Source organism: Panthera onca, chromosome E1 (genome assembly GCF_046562875.1).
Source record: "Panthera onca isolate mPanOnc1 chromosome E1, mPanOnc1 haplotype 2, whole genome shotgun sequence".
Taxonomy (NCBI): domain Eukaryota; kingdom Metazoa; phylum Chordata; class Mammalia; order Carnivora; family Felidae; genus Panthera; species Panthera onca.
The window spans coordinates 54691417-54708926 of NC_138352.1; the positions used below are offsets into that span (position 1 = coordinate 54691417).

The 17510-nt window shown below is 58.3% G+C and overlaps 1 protein-coding gene across 14 annotated transcripts in view; it reads right to left on the minus strand.

The window, feature by feature from the left end:
• Window positions 1-742: 742 nt before the first annotated feature.
• SRCIN1 (SRC kinase signaling inhibitor 1) overlaps window positions 743-17510 on the minus strand; it is a 67483-nt gene continuing 50715 nt past the window's right edge. For 10 of the 14 annotated variants that reach the window (XM_078437227.2, XM_060646247.3, XM_078437228.2 and 7 more), the window contains 8 exons: window positions 17251-17494; window positions 16558-16792; window positions 14794-14948; window positions 14379-14531; window positions 13679-13801; window positions 10932-11516; window positions 9877-10023; window positions 743-4170 (listed from right to left, as the gene is read on the minus strand). In XM_078437227.2, coding sequence (XP_078293353.1) covers window positions 4036-4170; window positions 9877-10023; window positions 10932-11516; window positions 13679-13801; window positions 14379-14531; window positions 14794-14948; window positions 16558-16792; window positions 17251-17494 — 1777 coding nt within the window. In that variant the 3' untranslated portion in view covers window positions 743-4035. The remainder of the gene's footprint in view (window positions 4171-9876; window positions 10024-10931; window positions 11517-13678; window positions 13802-14378; window positions 14532-14793; window positions 14949-16557; window positions 16793-17250; window positions 17495-17510) is intronic. The other 4 variants (XM_078437230.2, XM_078437231.2, XM_060646250.3 and 1 more) reach the window with 2 other exon arrangements.

The window sequence follows — 17510 nt, forward strand, 5'->3', positions numbered from 1 at the left end:
AATGCACCGTGATTGGGACTGAGACTAGATCTTCAGACAAGTTGTTTTTTCGAACTGTGGGTCTTGACCCATTAGCGAGTCATGAAGTCGATTCCGTGGTTTGTGACCAAAACGTTTAGGATTTAACAGGAGATAGCAGAGTGTGTTGTATACAGTAAGTGCTGTTTCATTGAATGCGTGTGTACACATCTACATCATAAAGGTGCAAAATGCATTTCTTGCTGTTTGGTTTTGTTTTGTTTTGTTTTTTTTAAGTTTGAAAGCTGCCATTGAAAGGACGGTTGACATGTTGAAGGATCATCCCACCCAAAGGGCAGGAGGCCAGGCCCCAACACAGGGAGGTAATCAGACCCTACTTGGTTTGGGGGGGAAAAGCACTGGGTTTGGGGGCAGGCAGAGCTGGATTCAAATTCTGACTCTGCATCTTACTAGTGGTAGGACTCCAGGCAAGTCACCTCCCGTCTCTGGCTCTGTGGTCTCAGGTGTAAGAGATGCCCGTGGCTACCTCACCGAGGGCGGTGACGCGAGTCAGCGGTGTTCCTCTCCCGTGTCCATGATGTGGGTTCTCATGGGCCTGTGGGACGGCAGCAGCCCCAAGGGTCCCTGTTCCTGCCCCCTCCTCTTTCAATGCTGCAGGGCAGTTACCTGCCAGATTCCCCATCTCCGCCCCATCCATCCCAACACCTTCCAGGGCTAAGGTGAGAAATAATGAGACAGCAGCCTATAGAAAGGAGATCCAGGAGAGGAAAAAGAAACAAGTTTTATTTAAGCCCCAAACACTCAGCTAGAAAAACTGGAAAGGAAAGAGAGCAGGGAAGTGAGGAGAAGAAAAAGGACATTAAAAAAGAGAGACAGAGAAAACACAGCAATCCTTTTCCATTTAGAAATTGTCAAGTTACACTGACAGAGGTCACAGAATATCCACAGAAGCCATCACTGCTACACCAACACGGGCCCTACGGGGTGGACGGGGCGGGGGTGCGGAGCCGGGGCTCAGCCTGGGGTGGGGGTGGGGCCTCACCTGGACCCCCTCTCAGAGCCGCAGGCCGGAGGCTCCTGGGGAAACAGCATATTGTGGAAGGGGCGGGAAAGGAACCCCCCCCATGCGAGTAACACAGCACAGTGGGTGGGGGCGGGGGGACCAGGTACAGGGACCCCCCTGGACGTCTTAGTTTTCTCTTGGTCAAGCACACACTGATGGACAGAGCAGCGAGGCGCATGCAGCTGGGGGGCATTGACGTGCTGCGGGCTTGCAGAGGGCCAGGGGCTGGGGGCTTGGGAGGGGAGCCAAAGCGAGCGGTGCAGGGCCGATGGAACACACACGCAGGCATTCCCACGCGCCTGAGTCTCCACACCTGTGCACACGCACATGCCCGCACACGGTCACATGCACCTTCACGTACACCCCTGTCCACGCGTATGTGGCCCGCACACATACGAGTCTCTCGCAGCCACGCGTGTCTGCACACACACACTACACGCCTTCTCATGCGCGAAGCTCCCTGGACTGACATGCAGGGGGGGCACGTGCCGACGCCCCAGCAGGGTACATGCACTTAGTGCGCATGCCTCCCCGCACACCCGCGTAGAAGGTCACGCCTGTGCACACACATGCTTCCCTCCACACATGGGTAAGTGGACCTGTGCCAGTGCGCGCGCACGCGCGCACACACACACACACACACACACACACCACACAGGCTGCGCACAACTCCACACAAACGCCTCTCAGCCCGGAAATGTGCAGGAACCAAAGGGAAAGAAAGATGCAAATCCCACTGGGCTCTCCGTGAGTGGGTGGGGTGGGGCCCACGGCTCCCTCCATCTGCCCCTTGTGGATGGACACCTCCTCCTCCCCCCACAAAGGGACGTTCAACTCAGGACAAAGACGGTGGGGCACACGTTCAGGTCACAGGGCCGAGGGTGGGAGGTGGGGGCAAGCGAAAAGTAGCAAGCAAAGAGTAATGGAGTGGAGGGAGGAGGGGGCACCACTCCCCCCTCCCCTCCCAGTCAGGGGGTCTCTGTACAGCCAAATCAAAGCAAACCATTTCACTGGACCACAGAAGCCAGGCCGATGTGCCCATCCTCCAGCCCCCCTCCCCCGCCGAAACAGCGGCCAGGGAGAGAGCGCCGTGGTTTTTTTTTTCTTTTTTTTTTTAAATATTTATATATATTTATATTACGTATATTATATATATATAATATGTAAATATATTTTTAAAACAATATAAAATGTTAAGACACTTCACTTAAATGTAAAGAGTTGCCTGCAATTAAAAGTAATTGCATCATTTATGAGGTCCTTTTTTTTTTTCTATTTTCCAAGGGTTTTTTTTTTTTTTCAGGAGGGATTTTTTTTTTTCCTCTTCTTTTGTTATTTTTCAAAAAGGCTTGCTTGCCTTTGTACAAAAATGATCCAAAGCTAGAAAACAAGGATGAACCAACAAAACAAAAACAAAAACAAAAACAAAACAAAAAGAAATGAAGAAACACAACCCTGGTTGCCCCTCCCTCCCCAGCCCTCAACAGCTCCCCTGGCTCTCCCCAGGCACTGACCTTCCAGCCAGGCCCCAGGGACTAGGGGGTTCTGCCCCTTCAATGGCTCCTTCTTTCTGTGCTTACTTGGGGAGACTAACTCCAAAGTCTCCCCTGTGCTTACCCCACTTTGTGCTCCAAATAAGAATCCTACTCCCTGGGGACCCTCCTTGCACCACCCCCCACTCGTGTAACCCCCTTGCTGGCCCCTCACTGTGCCCTTGGGTGGCCTGGGGCTGAGAACCAAAATTGGTCTTTCTCTCCTCCTCTCAGGACCTGGCCTTAAGCTACACAGGCATCCACAGGTCGGTTTAGGGGCGCTGGCTGGCTGGTCAGGCCTCAGGGACCCTCAAGGAACTCACCAAGGGTCACCAGCTCCCCGCTGAAAAAATCACATCTCATCCCTTCCCTGAAAACCCTCATTACCTCAAAGAAGATGGCTGAAGGTCATGTCACTTGACCTTTGGGTCAGAGCTGTCCTCACCGCCCCCCCCATCAGACCCTCTCTATTCCCCCCACTTCCCTTACAACCAGCCCCTTCCCACCCTCCAGGTCCCCAAATCTAGTTTTCTAGGCCCTTCATTCTTGCCCACCCTACCCCCATTAAATAAGTTAATGTCATTTAAAGTGCTAAATTAGGAAACTGAAAGTACCAAATACCCCTCCTCGGGGCTGCCCTCTTCCAAGGCAGTGACCCCCAGGGTCAGGCTGTCTGTTCAACCCGCCACCCACAACCAACCGTCCAGCAGGGCCCCCTCCTCGCTCAGCACGGGCCAGGTGGCTCCTCACCACAAAAAGGGAGTCCCAGGAAGCCAACTCGTCTCCACGGACACGGACACGCAGATTCAAAGGCCTCATACCGGCCCCTCCACCCCTGCCCCACCCATCATGACTCCAGACCCACAGGGCACGAGCAGAAGGGAGCGGAGTGGAGTTCAGTCCTGTTGAGGCCGGCAGGTGGGGCACCTCCAGGGCTAGAGTCTCCCTGCGTCCTGGCTGCCGGCCTGATAGTGGGGTTGGTCCAACGTCCAGGTTTTCCTCCGGGGAGGTTTCCGAGGAAGGGGAGAGGGGTGTCCCGCCGCTCCAAGTCTCCGTGGCTCAGAGTTTGGTTGGGGTGCTCTCAGGAAGGGAGCGTAGGGTGCAGGAACGTGGGGATGGACTTGGGAGGAAGCGTGGGTAAAGAGAAAATGGAGCAAGGATGACAGGAGGCGGACCAGAAACAGGAAATCAAGGGAAGGTGGTGTGTTTTGGTTTTTAGTTTTACTATTTTACTTAAAAAAAAAAAAAAAAAGATAATTAAAAGTGAGTCGTTTAAAAAACCAAAAACACCAACAAGGGGATGGGTGCAGAGAGCGGAGGAGGGCCACACCCGCGGCAAACCCTTCAGAGGGTCCAGAGAATGGGGTGGGGGTAGGGTGGAGATGAGAGGAAGGTGAGCAGGGAGAGAAGTGACAGGGGTGAGGAGGGGGGACAGGCTGAGGTGGAGGTGGGAGGGGGCTTCTAGAAGGAGATGGAAGAATTCCTCGCCCCAAAGGAAGTCAATACAGGGATAGAGGTTCTGGAAGCCGCGGGCTTTTCTGAGACTGGGCTTGAGGTCTCATTCGACCCACTCATCTCTTTAGATGGTTTAGTGGCCTGGAACAAAAACAGGGGTCAGGGGGTCAGAGAGAGGAATGGAGAGCCTTCATGCTGGTCCCCAGCTGAAGTTCTTAAAAATGAAAAACCTCCACAAATCCAAGAGAACATTAACTGCAAAAGGAAGAAGCCAGAGGGGCATCTGGAGAGAGTCATCCCCTGAGACGGGGAGGAAGGGGCCACAGTGGAGGACAGAACAGGGTAGGGGGTGGGGACAGAGTTGGACCCAAAGGCCTAGGGACCAGGGTTACTTAGGGGAAAGAGAGGAGGAGGAGGAGAGAGACCAGAGAAACACAGGGGAGACCACACCAAGGACAGGTGGACAGGGAGGTGGGAGTGGGGAGGACAGGAGAGGGAGGAAGGTGTGAGACATTGGCGGCCACAGGGGTGCGGGCGGAGAGACTAGAGGCCCAGGCTGGGAGTCGGTGGGGTGTTAGTCTCAACGGGCCAGCAGCCCCGCAGGGCCCCTTCTGCCTTCTGCAGGAGGCTGCTACTAAGCAGAAGGTCTTATGGGGACAACTAAGGGGCAAGCTTGTCCTCCCCGGGGGAGCACTTCTCTAAAGAACCCCCCAACCCCTCCCACCGCAAGCTGGAAGAAAAGGCACTCACTGCCTCCAGCCTCTGACCCAAGGCAGGAAGCCCCACTGCATCCCCTACAAGTGTTCCTCCAGCCTCCAGCCTTGTGGGTTGTGGGTCATGGGAGGTCACTCCCCCGTGAAGTGTCTGCCCTCACTGGTCAGCTCTGATAATTAGAGAGAGCCGCGCCTCCTCCCGCCTCTGGCGGACTCCCTGTGTCCCTACTGGGTCTGGATCTTTGTATGGTTCCAGAGCCACCTGCATCACCTCCAGAGGATGATGTGTCACAGATGCAGATTTCGGGGCCCCTGCTCCAGAACGTACCTCTGGCTCAGGCTCGGGAATCTGCATTTTAGGCCGGCACCCTAGGTGACCCTGCTGCACACGACCTTAAGAGCCACTGGGATGGGGCTCCGCAGACCGGGTTTCTCTCTGTGGTTGTACTCGTCCACCCCTCCCCCACCCTGCAAAGCCACTAGTATGATAAATAGCATTGATTAAAAAAAAAAAAAGGAAGGAAGGAAGGAAGCAGAAGGAAACAGAGTGCTGTGGCACATCACTAGAGACCTCCCACAGCCTCGGTCTGGGCAAGGTCACTCCATTTCCCACCCACCTACGCTACCACCCGCCACTGGGTGGGCTCTAGCAGATGCCTCCCGGTAGGGAAGGCAGAGAGCGCCTCCAGCAGCCAGCAAGGGCAACGAGGAGATCTCGGGCAGCCTGACTGGCTGACCGTGAACCTGCCCTTGCTGTTGATGATCACCATTTCTTCTTCCACACGTGCAGTGATTCATCTGGGTTTTGCTCATCGCACAAGTCGTCTGCAGTCTGCATTTTCCCTTTATGAAAATCAAGGCAAGGGTCTCCCGTCTGGGCCTCCTAACCCCTCCCCCTTTACTGTAGCTCTTCTGTTTGGACTCAAAGAGGTTCCAGGGCTGCAGCCACAAGATCTTTCCGTTCACTCAGTCCTTTGACCGAGGGCCATGTGCCAGGCATGGCCCCTGCTCACGGGGTCCCGGTACCTGGGCCCGGACACTGGCTCATTACAAGGCAACCTAGAACTGTCTCACTCCCGGTCACTAGCCTTGGGCTCCAGTCCTGCCCCTCCCCTCCCCTCCCACCCTTTCCCATTCAAAGTTCTTTCTCCCAAAGCCGGGTGGGAGGGGAGCCCCCTGTGTCCCCTCACATCTCACCGTGTCCCCAAGCTGGCTGCTGATTCCCTCCAGGCTGTCCTCTTTGTTCTCAACCCATCTCTCTAGTTAAAAGCTTTTTCTCTTCCTTCCCTTTAGCATTTGTCAAGAGCCCTGGTCCATTCTGAGCTTTGGTCTTTGAAATATCTGCCTTCCAGCTTGTACAGCCACCTGACTATTCACTCCGGTGACATGTCCTCACCCAGGCGAGGGCCCCTTCCTCCCACAGCCGGCGCAAGGCCTGTAAATGGCCTGTGCGGACACCCCCGCTCCTTCTTCATGGAGACCAAGATCGCTTGTAGCTTCTCTTGGAGCTCTTGTTTATAAAGCCCTATCAGCCATCCCTCCCTTCCAGGAGACTGGCCGTGGCGACATCTGAAGTCCCCGCTCCTGAAGCTGAGGGAGCATGCCGCCTGTGCCCAGTGCTCCTGTCCCCGTGCAGCTCACTTCTCAGGTAACACAGCAGTTGTCTCTCAAGTTTTCTATCACTTCATTTCACCAACCAGTCTTCCCCTGTCACTTCCAATTGTGTCTGGAGAAACAGAGCTCTGTCACCTTTGCGGCAAGGCACAAACCTTCAGCTTTCAGCTGGGAGGAGACCAGAGCCATTAGCTGGGCCCAGAGGGCTGAGCCCTGCGCCCTCCTCCTCCCATGGGTCAGAGTCTAGCACCCGCTCCACGCCCTAAGCGTGCTGGCCTGCAGCTCCGAGCTAGGTCACGGATCTCCGCACAGGCACAGACCATCTCATGTCGGCAGACCCTGCTGGCTGGTGCCTCCTCCAGGGTCACTTCCTCCCAGGCCCACACGCCCTCCCTCCTCGCTGATGAAATCCTGCCTGAATCAGGCCTCCATCTATCAGGAAACGTGGGCCTTTCCCTCAGCCCAGGTGGGGTGGGTCCTGAGCAATCTACACATTTGGAACAATTCTGTTCTCCTGGCCAGTGACCGATTTGGAAACGGGCAATGAGAAGAGAGGGGAGGTCAGCTGGGGGCTCCTGGGGAAGGTTCTCCTCCTCCTAAACAGATCTGTGTGCCTAGAACCCCTGAGAGCGAAGCCTAGAACCTCCTCCTCGAAGGCAGCTTCGAGCCCCAAATGTTAGAACCACATGATAGGAGAAAGGCCACTGCCTGGCCCTTGGCACTGACAAACGTCCAGGGCAGTGGAGGATTATGGGGACTCTCCTGAGCAGAGCACCATGGGGGCTCTCACAGTTCTTTCCCACACCAGGTATCATGTGACCTCAGAACCCCGCTGCTGGGTTTCTGTCCCCATTGTACAGATGAGGGAGGAGCCTGCAGAAGGCCGAGGACTTTGACCAAGTTCACAGCCTGGGCCCATACAGAGCAGTGTCTGGGCCCAGAGGACACTGACCCAGTGTGGCTGGAGCAAATCGAGGGTGTGGGGTGGAGGGTGTCAGGAGAGCCAGGAGGAAGGAACCCAGGCTGGTCACAAAGCACCCTGGGTGATGTTCTCACCCGGCAGGGAGCAGTGGGCATGGGCTTGGAGTTGGGGGAATGACATAATCGATAATTTGCATTTTGTAAATATCCCTCCCCAGCCCGCAGGTCTGGGAAAATAGGCTAGAGGTGACAGAAGTCACAGGGAGACCTTAGAAGGGCATGCATTTAGGTAATGAGGCATAGGATGATTTTTTTCCGCTGCTTCTTTAAGAAATTCCCACAAGGAACATATATCGCTTTCTTAGGGAGAAGGTGCTTTTTTAAAGAAAGGCTCCTAGACAGTGCAAGTGAGAGGGATGGCTAGGCCTGTGGTCCTGGTGGGGAGAGAACCATGGACAGTAGGTGGTAAGGGAGGAAGGAGGAACCACCGAGACTCCCCAGCATGGTGGATGCCCCGGGGAGGGAGGGTGACATTTTCTAATGGGCAGGCTTGGGCTCAGAACAGAGACTCCGGGCAGGGACAGAGGGTGCCAGGGGGAGGTGTGTGTGGTATGAAGAGCTAAGAGGCCCAGGAGGAAGTGGGGCCCAGCGAAGTGAACAGGCAGAGGAGAAACGCCCAGAAAGGGGTCAGGAGGGTCAGGGTGAGGGCTGACAAGGGAGGAGAGGATAGCAAGGAATGGAGGGTCTACACACAGCTCCCCCGTGTGTGTGTGTGTGTGTGTGTGTGCACGTGCATTCGTGTGTATGTGGGGGGGCAGGGTCTATACTGCACATCCTGCAGAGAGAGGAGTAGGGCATGGGAGGAAGAGAAAGTCTGGGGGCCACTGGAGACCTAGCCCAGCCCTGGGATGAGGCTGGAGGGAAGGTGCGGTGGGCTGGGAACTGAATGGAGGAGAGGGCGTAGAGGCCACAGAGGGGGCAAGGGGGCAGGAGAGAGGAGCTGGGGGCCTGGAGCGGGAGAAGTCAGGGAGAGAGATGACAGAGCATAGTTGTAGCCCAGCAAGGTGCCCACTGAATCGGCCGAAGGCAAGGTATGTGGGGGGAGGGGCCTCACACAGCCTGGATGTTGTCCTGCTCTTTTTGCCAGCGGCCTGACCTCGGGCAAAGCCTCAGTTTCCCCATCTAACAAAGGGGGATCAGGAGGATGTTCCTCGGACTGGTGTGGTGAATGTGAAACGATATAATGTGTGAGCCTGGCACAAGTGAGCAAATGTCAGCTGCTGTTGTGGACACGAAGGAGGGACCGGCCCGGACAGGACGAGGGGAACTCGTGCACTGTGGTGGCAGGACAAAGAGCTGGGGGTGGGATTTGCAGGACGTGTCTGGGGACCCGTGAGGAAGATGGCGGGCCAGCAGGGAGCTAGTGAGGAGAGCTGGTCGGGGGCGGGTGGGGCCTGGGTGGCCCGTCTCCAGGGGTCTCTCCAGGGAACCAGCAGACAGGGAGGCAGGGCCTTTCGTGCCCAGGGCCGTCCCAGGGCCATGTGGTGGAAAGGGCTTTGCGATTCCTGGGTCCCATCCTGGCTCTGATACCACCTTGCTGTGGGCCCTTGGGAAGCCCCTTTCCTTCTCTGAGCTGTCCCTTCATCTGTAAAGAAGGTAGCTGGACTTGCCATCTCTAACCTCCTGCCTCTGAGCCTAGAACCTTCTTCAGGTCACAGTATGTGGACATTTTACAGCACCCACTCCCACCCCAGCACCCAGAACGGGCCTGGCACACAGCAGGTGCTCAGAAATGCTACTGAACCAAATGAGCGCGCTAAAGGTCTCTCTCAATATCTAGGCCCAGGGACCACCCTGCACCTTCTGACCAGGCCACACGGCAGGCCAAAGGGCAGAAACACCCACAGGTGAGGCTGTCAATTCCATACACCTGCCCCCAAGCCTGCTGACTAAATCTGAAAGAGGTGACAGCAGCCCTGTCATTCCCAGCCCACCTGGGGGCCACATCTCCCCCTCCCCACTGACGTCAGTGGAACCCACCAAAGCCCAAACACAAGACTGAAAAGCAGATGCAGAATTGGTCTCTCCCTCAGGTGGGAGACGGCCCAAAATCCAAGAGGGAGGCCAAGAGGAGAGTGGGGAGGACCCGACCCCCGCGAGAGGGGGGCTGAGAGCAGGGAGAGGAAGCGGAGCAGAAGCAGGAGGACAAAGGGACGTGGCAACCCACTCCCACACCCCAGGGCAGGCCCGGCCTTGGAAGGGCCTCAGGCATCGGGCCAGTGGGGACATGAGTCCTCCGGCTCCCCCTCCTCCAGGAGCAGCCGGGGAGAGACCTTCTCGGCTCCCAGTGAGGGTCTCCTAAAAGGAGAGTAGCCTGGTTAAAAATGTATGTTGTAGAGCAGCTCCAGAGAGCCAGGGTTGATGGGAGGAGGGAAAAGATGGCTCAAGGAACTGGTGGGGCCGTGCTGGCAGGGAGGAGGTCTCTGGGCAGCTGGCAGGAGATGCCCAGCTCACAGCAGGAGCACACAGCACTGCGGGGGGGGGGGGGGGGGGAGGGGCCAGGACGGGCCAAGCCCCATCCCACCGCACCCACACCTACCTGCTGCTGGGCCTGGATCCTCATGTACTCGGCCCTCTGCTTGCCATGCTTGCCTTTGTCGGGGCTGCCTGCCTGGCCCTGGACTGCCTTCAGCCGAGAGGCCCCTGGAGTCACCACCTTCATGGGTGGCACACTGCCACCACCACTCTGCAGGAAGAGGAACAGGGTGGGGGTTGGAGGCAGGATCATTCCGGAATCCTAGGCGCTGGGTGACCTGATCTCTGGGGCTGGGCTGGGACCTCCTCGGTGGGCCCTTGGCAACTGGAGACCTTTGGACCTCCCGGGCCCCACATCCCAGTCCAGGACCCAGGTCCACTCTCTGAGGCCAGGTTTAAGGCCTTCCTGCAGAAGAGGGGACAGGGGCCTCCCAGCCAGGTTCCCAACAGCTCCCCAGGGAGGGCTCTTTGGTGGTTTCCTTGAGTAACCCAGGGGTAGCAGGTACTCTCCCGGGGAAGCTACTTCCAAAGTGAGAGTCCTTGCCATCACCCCCACTGCTGGGTCTGGCAGAGCATGCCTGAGATTTGAGGCGGGGTCTTTATAATGGCAGACAGAGTCAGATTAGCAGCCCCAGACCTATGTCTTCCTCTGAACGGGAGAATGGGGGTGAAGTCTCCCTAGAGATGGACAAGCCCAGCTCCTTTGAACCACCCCAGGTACCACCCTTCCCACAAGGGCTCTGGGGAGTCAGAGGCGCAGACAGAGAAACAACAGAGGCAAAGAGAGTCAGACAGGAGAGGGGGAGGGGAGCGCGGGGATGGAAAAGGAGGAGAGAACTTTATTTGTTGGTTTATAGATACAGAGCAGAGGGGAGAGGACCCGGTCCCTGCCAGGGCTGGCTGGGCTGATCCCTGGGTAGGCCAGCTTCCCAGCCTCCCAGGCTCTGCCTGCAAACCCCATATGGCACCGGGCTCTCAGGAGGCTGGCAGGGGCTGAGAAAAGGCCAGTGGGAGGAGGGGCCTGGTGTGGTGCCCCTGCAGCCCCCCCACTCTGCAGCTCTGAGGACAGAGTCTAGAGCATGAAGGCAGGGGGAGAGGCAAAGGGGAGGAGGCAGCCACCTGGGGACCGGGTGGCAGGGGTGGGGGGCTGCCAGGGGGCCCCATGGCGAGGGCTGCACCCATCTGGCTCAGAGTGGCTTCCAGCTCCCGGAGTGTCTCCTCCAGGCTGTCCATCCGCTGGGTGGTGGCACCTCTCACTGTGCAGCCCAGGCCGGCAGCGGGCTGGCCCCTGGGCTCCCCACTGCCGGGTTGGACATCCTGTCCCGTGTCCTTGGGGGTCTCCTCTGGGTGGCTGTCAGCAGTGGAGGGCTCCAGAGTCCCGTCAGGGGCTGGTCCCCAAGAACAGGGGACGCCGGCTCCTCCCTCCTCTGTGATGCAGCTCCTCGTCCTCAGTCTCTTCTGAGCCGCCCCGTCCTTCTCAGGCGCCAAGCTGCTCCTGGGCTGGGCAGCCTTGGTCACTACCTCTGGCAGGGCCCGTGCACCATCCCAGCCCCTCCCACTGCCAGCCAGGGTCCGGGGTCGCGGGGTGGGGGCTGTCCTGTGACCGGATTCCTCAGGTCTGGCCTCTGGTGGGGAGGGAGGGTTGGGGGTACACTCCGTCAAGATGATCTGGGGGACGCAGAAAGCCCTGGGACTTGGGGCAGCCTGGGGGGAGAAGAAAGATGAGGGAGACTATGATCCCTGCAAACCAAACACCCTGAGCTGGGATGGTGTGGGCAGGGGGGTCAGACGTGGGTGAGCCCAGCCCCTTCCTTTCACAGATGGGGAAACTGAGGCAGAGGAGGGTGGTGACTGAGTTCGCTCAACAAGTCAGAGGCAAGGCTTGGACTAGAACTCGGGCCTCTTCCGACCCCACACTGTGGTCTCCCACTTGCTGGCAGAGACGCTGGTTTATCGGGAAGCACAGACACAGGGTTGCCTCTCACTGCCCACGTTAAACTCTGGGAGCAGGTCCCATGGGTCCTCCCATGAGTTTGCCCATCTGTACGATGAGGTAACAAGAGCAGAGAGGTGGTGGAAAATTAAGTGAGCTCACGCGAGCGTGTGCTTAGAACAGCGTCAGCACTTGGCAAATATTAGCTATTTGTTGAATTGACCTGGCCTCGAAGGGTGGGGCTGTCACCCTAATCTCAGGCCAGAGACTCCTGGCCTGAGGCAGGCCTGGCCTGGCCAGAGGCAGTGAGCTCCTCTACTTTTGGAGCTTTCTCCAAGGGCTTCACAGCCACAAGGGGAGGGGCTCAGCCAAATTCTTCTTCGGCACGAAATGGCTACCGCTCCTGTGGTCCTCACTTTGCAGATGAGGACATTGAGGGTGGGTGTCCTGAGATCCACCCAAGGTCACTTACCCACAGCTAGTTAGTGGCAGAGCGAGGATTTGAACCCAGGCAGTCTGACTCCAAGTCCAGTGCTCTTTCCACCAAAAGGAGCCATGGGGATATTCCAGGGGGGCAGCAGGGACCTCAAGCCTCCCTCCCCCAAGGCAACCCATCCAGCCTTGCCACCTGCTTACCTGGAGGTGGCGGGGTGCAGGCTGGGAAGACAGAGAGGCGACCCATGCCTGCCCGGCTCCACTGCTCGATGGCGCCACAGGATGCAGAGGGGAAGCCAGCCCAAAAGGCCAGCAGGGGGGCTTTGCCCACTGGACCCCTTCAGGATTAGCTCCCAAAGGCCAGAAAGAGGCAGGAGCGGCTGGGTGCAGTGGGCCAAAGTGCCAAGGGCATGGCCAGCCCATGGGGCACCCCTTCCGTACTGCTCATCCCCAGATGGCTCCTTAGACTGCTCTGTGCCCATCCTTTGCCCGGCAGACAGTTCTGTCCCCCTGTTTAGTGCCTGTCTGCTCCCCCTGGCCAGGGAGCCAAAGCACCACAAGCCTCAAGCCTCAAGCCAGGCCGGAAATCAGGTGCGAGACAGCGTGGAGCCCACTGTGGGCCAGAGAGAACCAGACAAGGTAGGTGAGCATGTGTGTGCACAGGAGGCCGCCCTCTCCCCAGAGCAGAGGCCCTCCTGCCCCAACCTGACTGGGAAGAGGGAGAGATTCCCAGGCCGCCTTCCCCAGGTCCCCCTCCCCAAGCACAGTCCCCTGGGAGGGGGGTGCAGACAGCAGGTCTACCCCCAAATTCCCAAGAAAGAATAAAGAGAGAATAAGTGTAGCAGGACAGCAGCAAGGACTGAAGTCAGAGAGAAGGAAGAACTTCCCAATGCTAAGAGACAAAACCAGCAGCTGAGGAAGGGCATAGGCTGCTTCTACTCCAAGTTCCCTGACCACTGGGGCCATGGGATAGAAGGAGGCTATCAGTGAGCCTTTCTCCTGGCCCCCGGTGCAAGGCATAGATTCTAGGGGGGGAAACGGAGCCCCCACCTGGCACCAGCAGCAGAGGAGAGGAGTCAGGTGCAGGGACTAGGCAAGGGCTCAGGACAAAGTCAGATTCTGAGTTGGACCTAAAGTCATGTAGTGAGCAAGATCCAAGCTCCCATCTTGGACCAAGACAAAACCCAGGCTCTGGGTCAGATCTGAACTCTGGCTGCGGATTGGAACGAAATACCCAACTCAGAATCAAGCCTGTAAGAAAATGCAGACACAAGGCGCCACCAGGTACCAGACTGCTAGAGTCTCGAAGAGGGAGGGAAGGGTTACGCGCCTGTCCTCGTGGCAGGGCAGGGGTGAGGCCAGGCGGGTGAGGCTGTGGCAGTGGCCAGACGTGGGGACGTGACTGGCGTGTTAGCGGGTTAGCGTGAGAGGTGAGGAGAGGAAGGTGTGGAGGCACAGGCGGAGACAGAGCCGTGAGAGGTGGGGGACAGCCCGTTACCTTCCATGTGGGGCCCTGGGCTGAGCCCCCAGGGGGCCCCAGGTCCTGGGGTGCCAGCAAGGTGGGGATCGGCTGGCGGCGGGGCGTGGGGGGGAGGGAAGACACTGAGCTTCTCTCAAACACCTGAGGAGCAGAAGGTGGGGGCAGGTTTGGAGAAGGGGGCACAAGGAGGACAGGGGTGCTGGCCTGTGGCCCACCGGGAGGGACGCCAGCCTTACTCCTCAGCCCCTCACCATGCTCACTGGCCACTCTGCCCTCCATCTTGTCTCCTCCTCCCGAGGCCTAGGTAGTCAGGGTCTCCAGCCACTTGGGGAGAGGGGCTGAGAGCACTTGAGGATGGATGACTTACGGCACAGGGGGCGCTCAAGGTACGTGGGTATCAGGGTGTTAAAGCACTCTGTTCTCAGAACATTCAGGCCCGGGGGTCTCAGAGCATAGGGGGTCTCGGGGCAGTGGTGTTGGGGGGGGGGTGGTTTCAGAGACTACCATAAAAAAACCCTCAAACCTGCAAAGAGGGACTTCGGGCCCCCTCCCCCCATTTTACAGTGGTGGCGAAATCGAGGCAAGAAGGAGGGGTCCCGAACAGGCCAGCACTCAGCAGGAGCCCGGAAGCCCAGTCCCCTCCCTAGTGGGGTCAGCTTGGTGGGGAGAGGGAGGAGCCTGGCCGAGGACTCAGGGACCAGGCATGCCCTTGACCCACCTCTAGCTCGGCGATGATGCGGTCCTCGTCGTCCTCATCCTTGATGGCAGAGGCCATGATGGGTGGTGTGGAGGCCGGGCGGGCCACCTCGGACACGGTCCGGCGCAGCTTCACTTGGGGCTTCTGCACCTCCAGTTCCTCGGACTCGGCCTTCTGCAAGGCCCAGGCCCCCGTCAGGACCAGGCTCTGCCCCCCTCCGGCACCAGCTCACCGCACAGGCCCCATCCGGGGGGGCCTTTCCTGCTCCAGCTCCTCATCTGCTGCTTCCTCTGTCCCCTGCCAGAGGCCCCCTTCCCGTGGTGGAAGCCCGAGCCATAAACAGAGTCACCACTGGCCAGCCCCCTCCTTTCCTTCCGCCCCAGAGGGTCTTCAGAGGTCATCTTGGGTATCCCGCTGCCCCAGGTGGGGTTGGTACCTTGATGAAGGCCGAGTCCTTCTTGCTGGTGACCACAACCTCCCCAGTGCGCGTGGTGGTCAGGCCATGGGAGGAGGGGAAGCTCCGGCGGGGAGGGGGCGGCGGGGGCGACTTGGAGGGCTTCTCTGTGCGGTATCGAGGCACCGTCAGCTCATCTGTGGGCAGCCAAGGGGCTGGGGGTCAGGGGACACTTAACTTCGGAGTCCGTGCACCAAGGGGAGAAACCTTGCTTCCTCCTCCAGGGAGGAGGGGAGAGGAAAGCTCAGGGAGGAGGACACAGGTCCCTCCTTGTTCACGCTCACTTCCCCGTGAAACCCACTCCCGTCACTCCTCTTAGTGCACTCCCACCCCAGCTACTCAAAGTGCGGTCTGCGGACCAGCAGCACTGGCAGCACCTGGGAGCCTGTTAGAAATGCAGAAGCTCAGGCCTCACCCACAGCTGCTGTATCAGAACCCACATTCTGGCAGATCTTCCGGCGATTTCGCGCACACATTCAAGTCTGAGAAACGCTGCTCTCGTCCATCTCTTTCCCGCCTGCCCCTCAGCAGCTGCCCTGCACACACCTTCCTCTCTTCTCCATCAAGAGACAGCAGTTACACGTGCAAGAGCCCGGCCTGACCCACCAGGCTCCCCCTCCCCGTTTTTCCAGGGGTGGGGACTGTTTCCAAGGGCAACCTACAGAAAAGTCACTGGAGCCTGACACTCCGCTGCTTTGAGCCCCAGTGGCTCCCCATGACTCCAAACCATGCCCAAACTCCTTGGCCCAGCACCCCCCACGACTGCCCATCTTTCAGCCTCAGCTCTGCTTGCTACTTCCTGGCCTGAACCCTGCTCAGCGACACCAAACACACACCTCCGGCCATTTGCACATGCTGTTCCCTCTCCCTGAAGTGCCCTCTCTCACTGTCCATGGAAAGGCCTACTTGCTTTCAAGACTCCAGTGGAAAGTCACCTCCAACGGAAAGCCCTTCCCGCTCTTCCAGGGCCTTCTCTAGGACTGCGTGGCCACCGTTACAGGCAGCACCTGCGTCCTATTTTCTGGTTTACCCACTAAGCATGGCCTGGGACAGATCTCTTAGCTACATTGTGCCTTAGTGTTCTCATCTATAAAATGGGAATAATTACCGTATCTGCCCCCTGGGGTTGTTGCAAAATTGTAAGGATTAATATATAGAAAGCATTTGGAGTAGTTCCCGTCACATAGTAAGTGCCCAATAAACAAAAATGTTAGTATTACACCGCCACTAAATTTTAAGCTCCTTGGAAACATGCAGTGTCTTATCTCCTTATCCTCAGCACACAGTAGGTGCTTAACAAATACGTACAGCAGGAATGAATGAATGGTGACTGCTATTCCTGGTTGGATTTCTGCCTCCCCTGTGAGCTCACGGGCTCGGGGAGCACAGAAACCACGACCGTAGGGACCAGCACCATGCCCTGTCTGAGCACAGCCTGGTTCAGAGCACATGCTTGGTCATGACATGCAGACAGAGCCTGGGCCTGCTCATCCTCCCTGCGTGGGTCTCTCAGCAGCAATCACGGCAGCAGGAAAAGCCCCGGATGGAGTCCAGCGCTACCCTGCCCTCTGGGTCTCCCTATAGCGGCTGAAGGTCAGGATGCTGATGCCCCAGCACCTCCCTCCTCTGGCAGGATGACCGCAGAGGGTCTCACGCCCAAGGGCCTCCCCCACCAACCCCAGAGCTCCTGACGATGGGGGCCCCCCTCCTCTGGGCTCTTTGCCAGTCCCCTACCTGCCCCCATACCTGAGCCCCTCCTTCCACTGGGCTCCGTTCGGGGGGCTGCCTTCTGGCCGTGGGGGGCCTTAGGGGGCTTGTGGTCAGGGGTGGGGGCCAGGCCCGGGTGGGCCTTGCTCGCACAGTCCAGGTCAGGGATGGCCTTCAGCAGCTCTGCCTGCGTCTCCTCCAGCAGCCGGTTGATGTCCTTGGCGCTGTACTGGGTCAGGGCTGCCCGCTTCTCCTCCCAGTCCCGTTCGGCAGCCTTGACAGGAGGACTGAGAATCAGCACTGAAGCAGCTGCCTGCTCCTGGCCTCAGGGGCTGCAGCCCCTTCCCCCAGCCACGCACGCCAGGAATGGAGAAGGGAGTTTGATCCAGCCCCTGGGGGACCCTCAGACTTCTCCTTGAGTGTCTCCCTGTAAGTCTGGAATGCCGCCTTTGTCACACGCTACTCTCCTGATACACTCAGCCCTGTTGGGGGACATTCTATTCTGCTTCGTTGACCACACGGCCCATTCTTATGCCAGCATCACACTGCCTTGACTGTCACAGGTTCATAAAATGCTTTTCTGTCTGGCAGAACTAATGCCACCATCCATGTGCTTCTCAGACTTCCTCCTCCCCCAGGAAAAGGTACCCACGTGCTGGCACTTCCCAATCTAGGATGGTGGTGAGAATACGTGAGCCTGGCTTGTGCCTCCCCCCATCCCGGGCCCAGCACCTCAACAGACACAGCCTTGTCCACGCTTCTCTTGCCAGCAGCGTCCAGGCCTTTGGTAGGGTTGCCCTTAGGAGTAGGAGGGGCTCCCTCAGCGGGCCCACTCAGCTCATGGAGGTTCAGTGGAGGGCTGGGGGGTGGCATTTCGAAGTCCAAGCTCTTGTTGAAGTCCGTCTCGGCCGTCACCTTCTTGGGGGACTGATTCAGGAGATTGTTGGGGGGTGGCCACACACCCTCGTCCACTTGCCTGGGGTTGGGAGAGT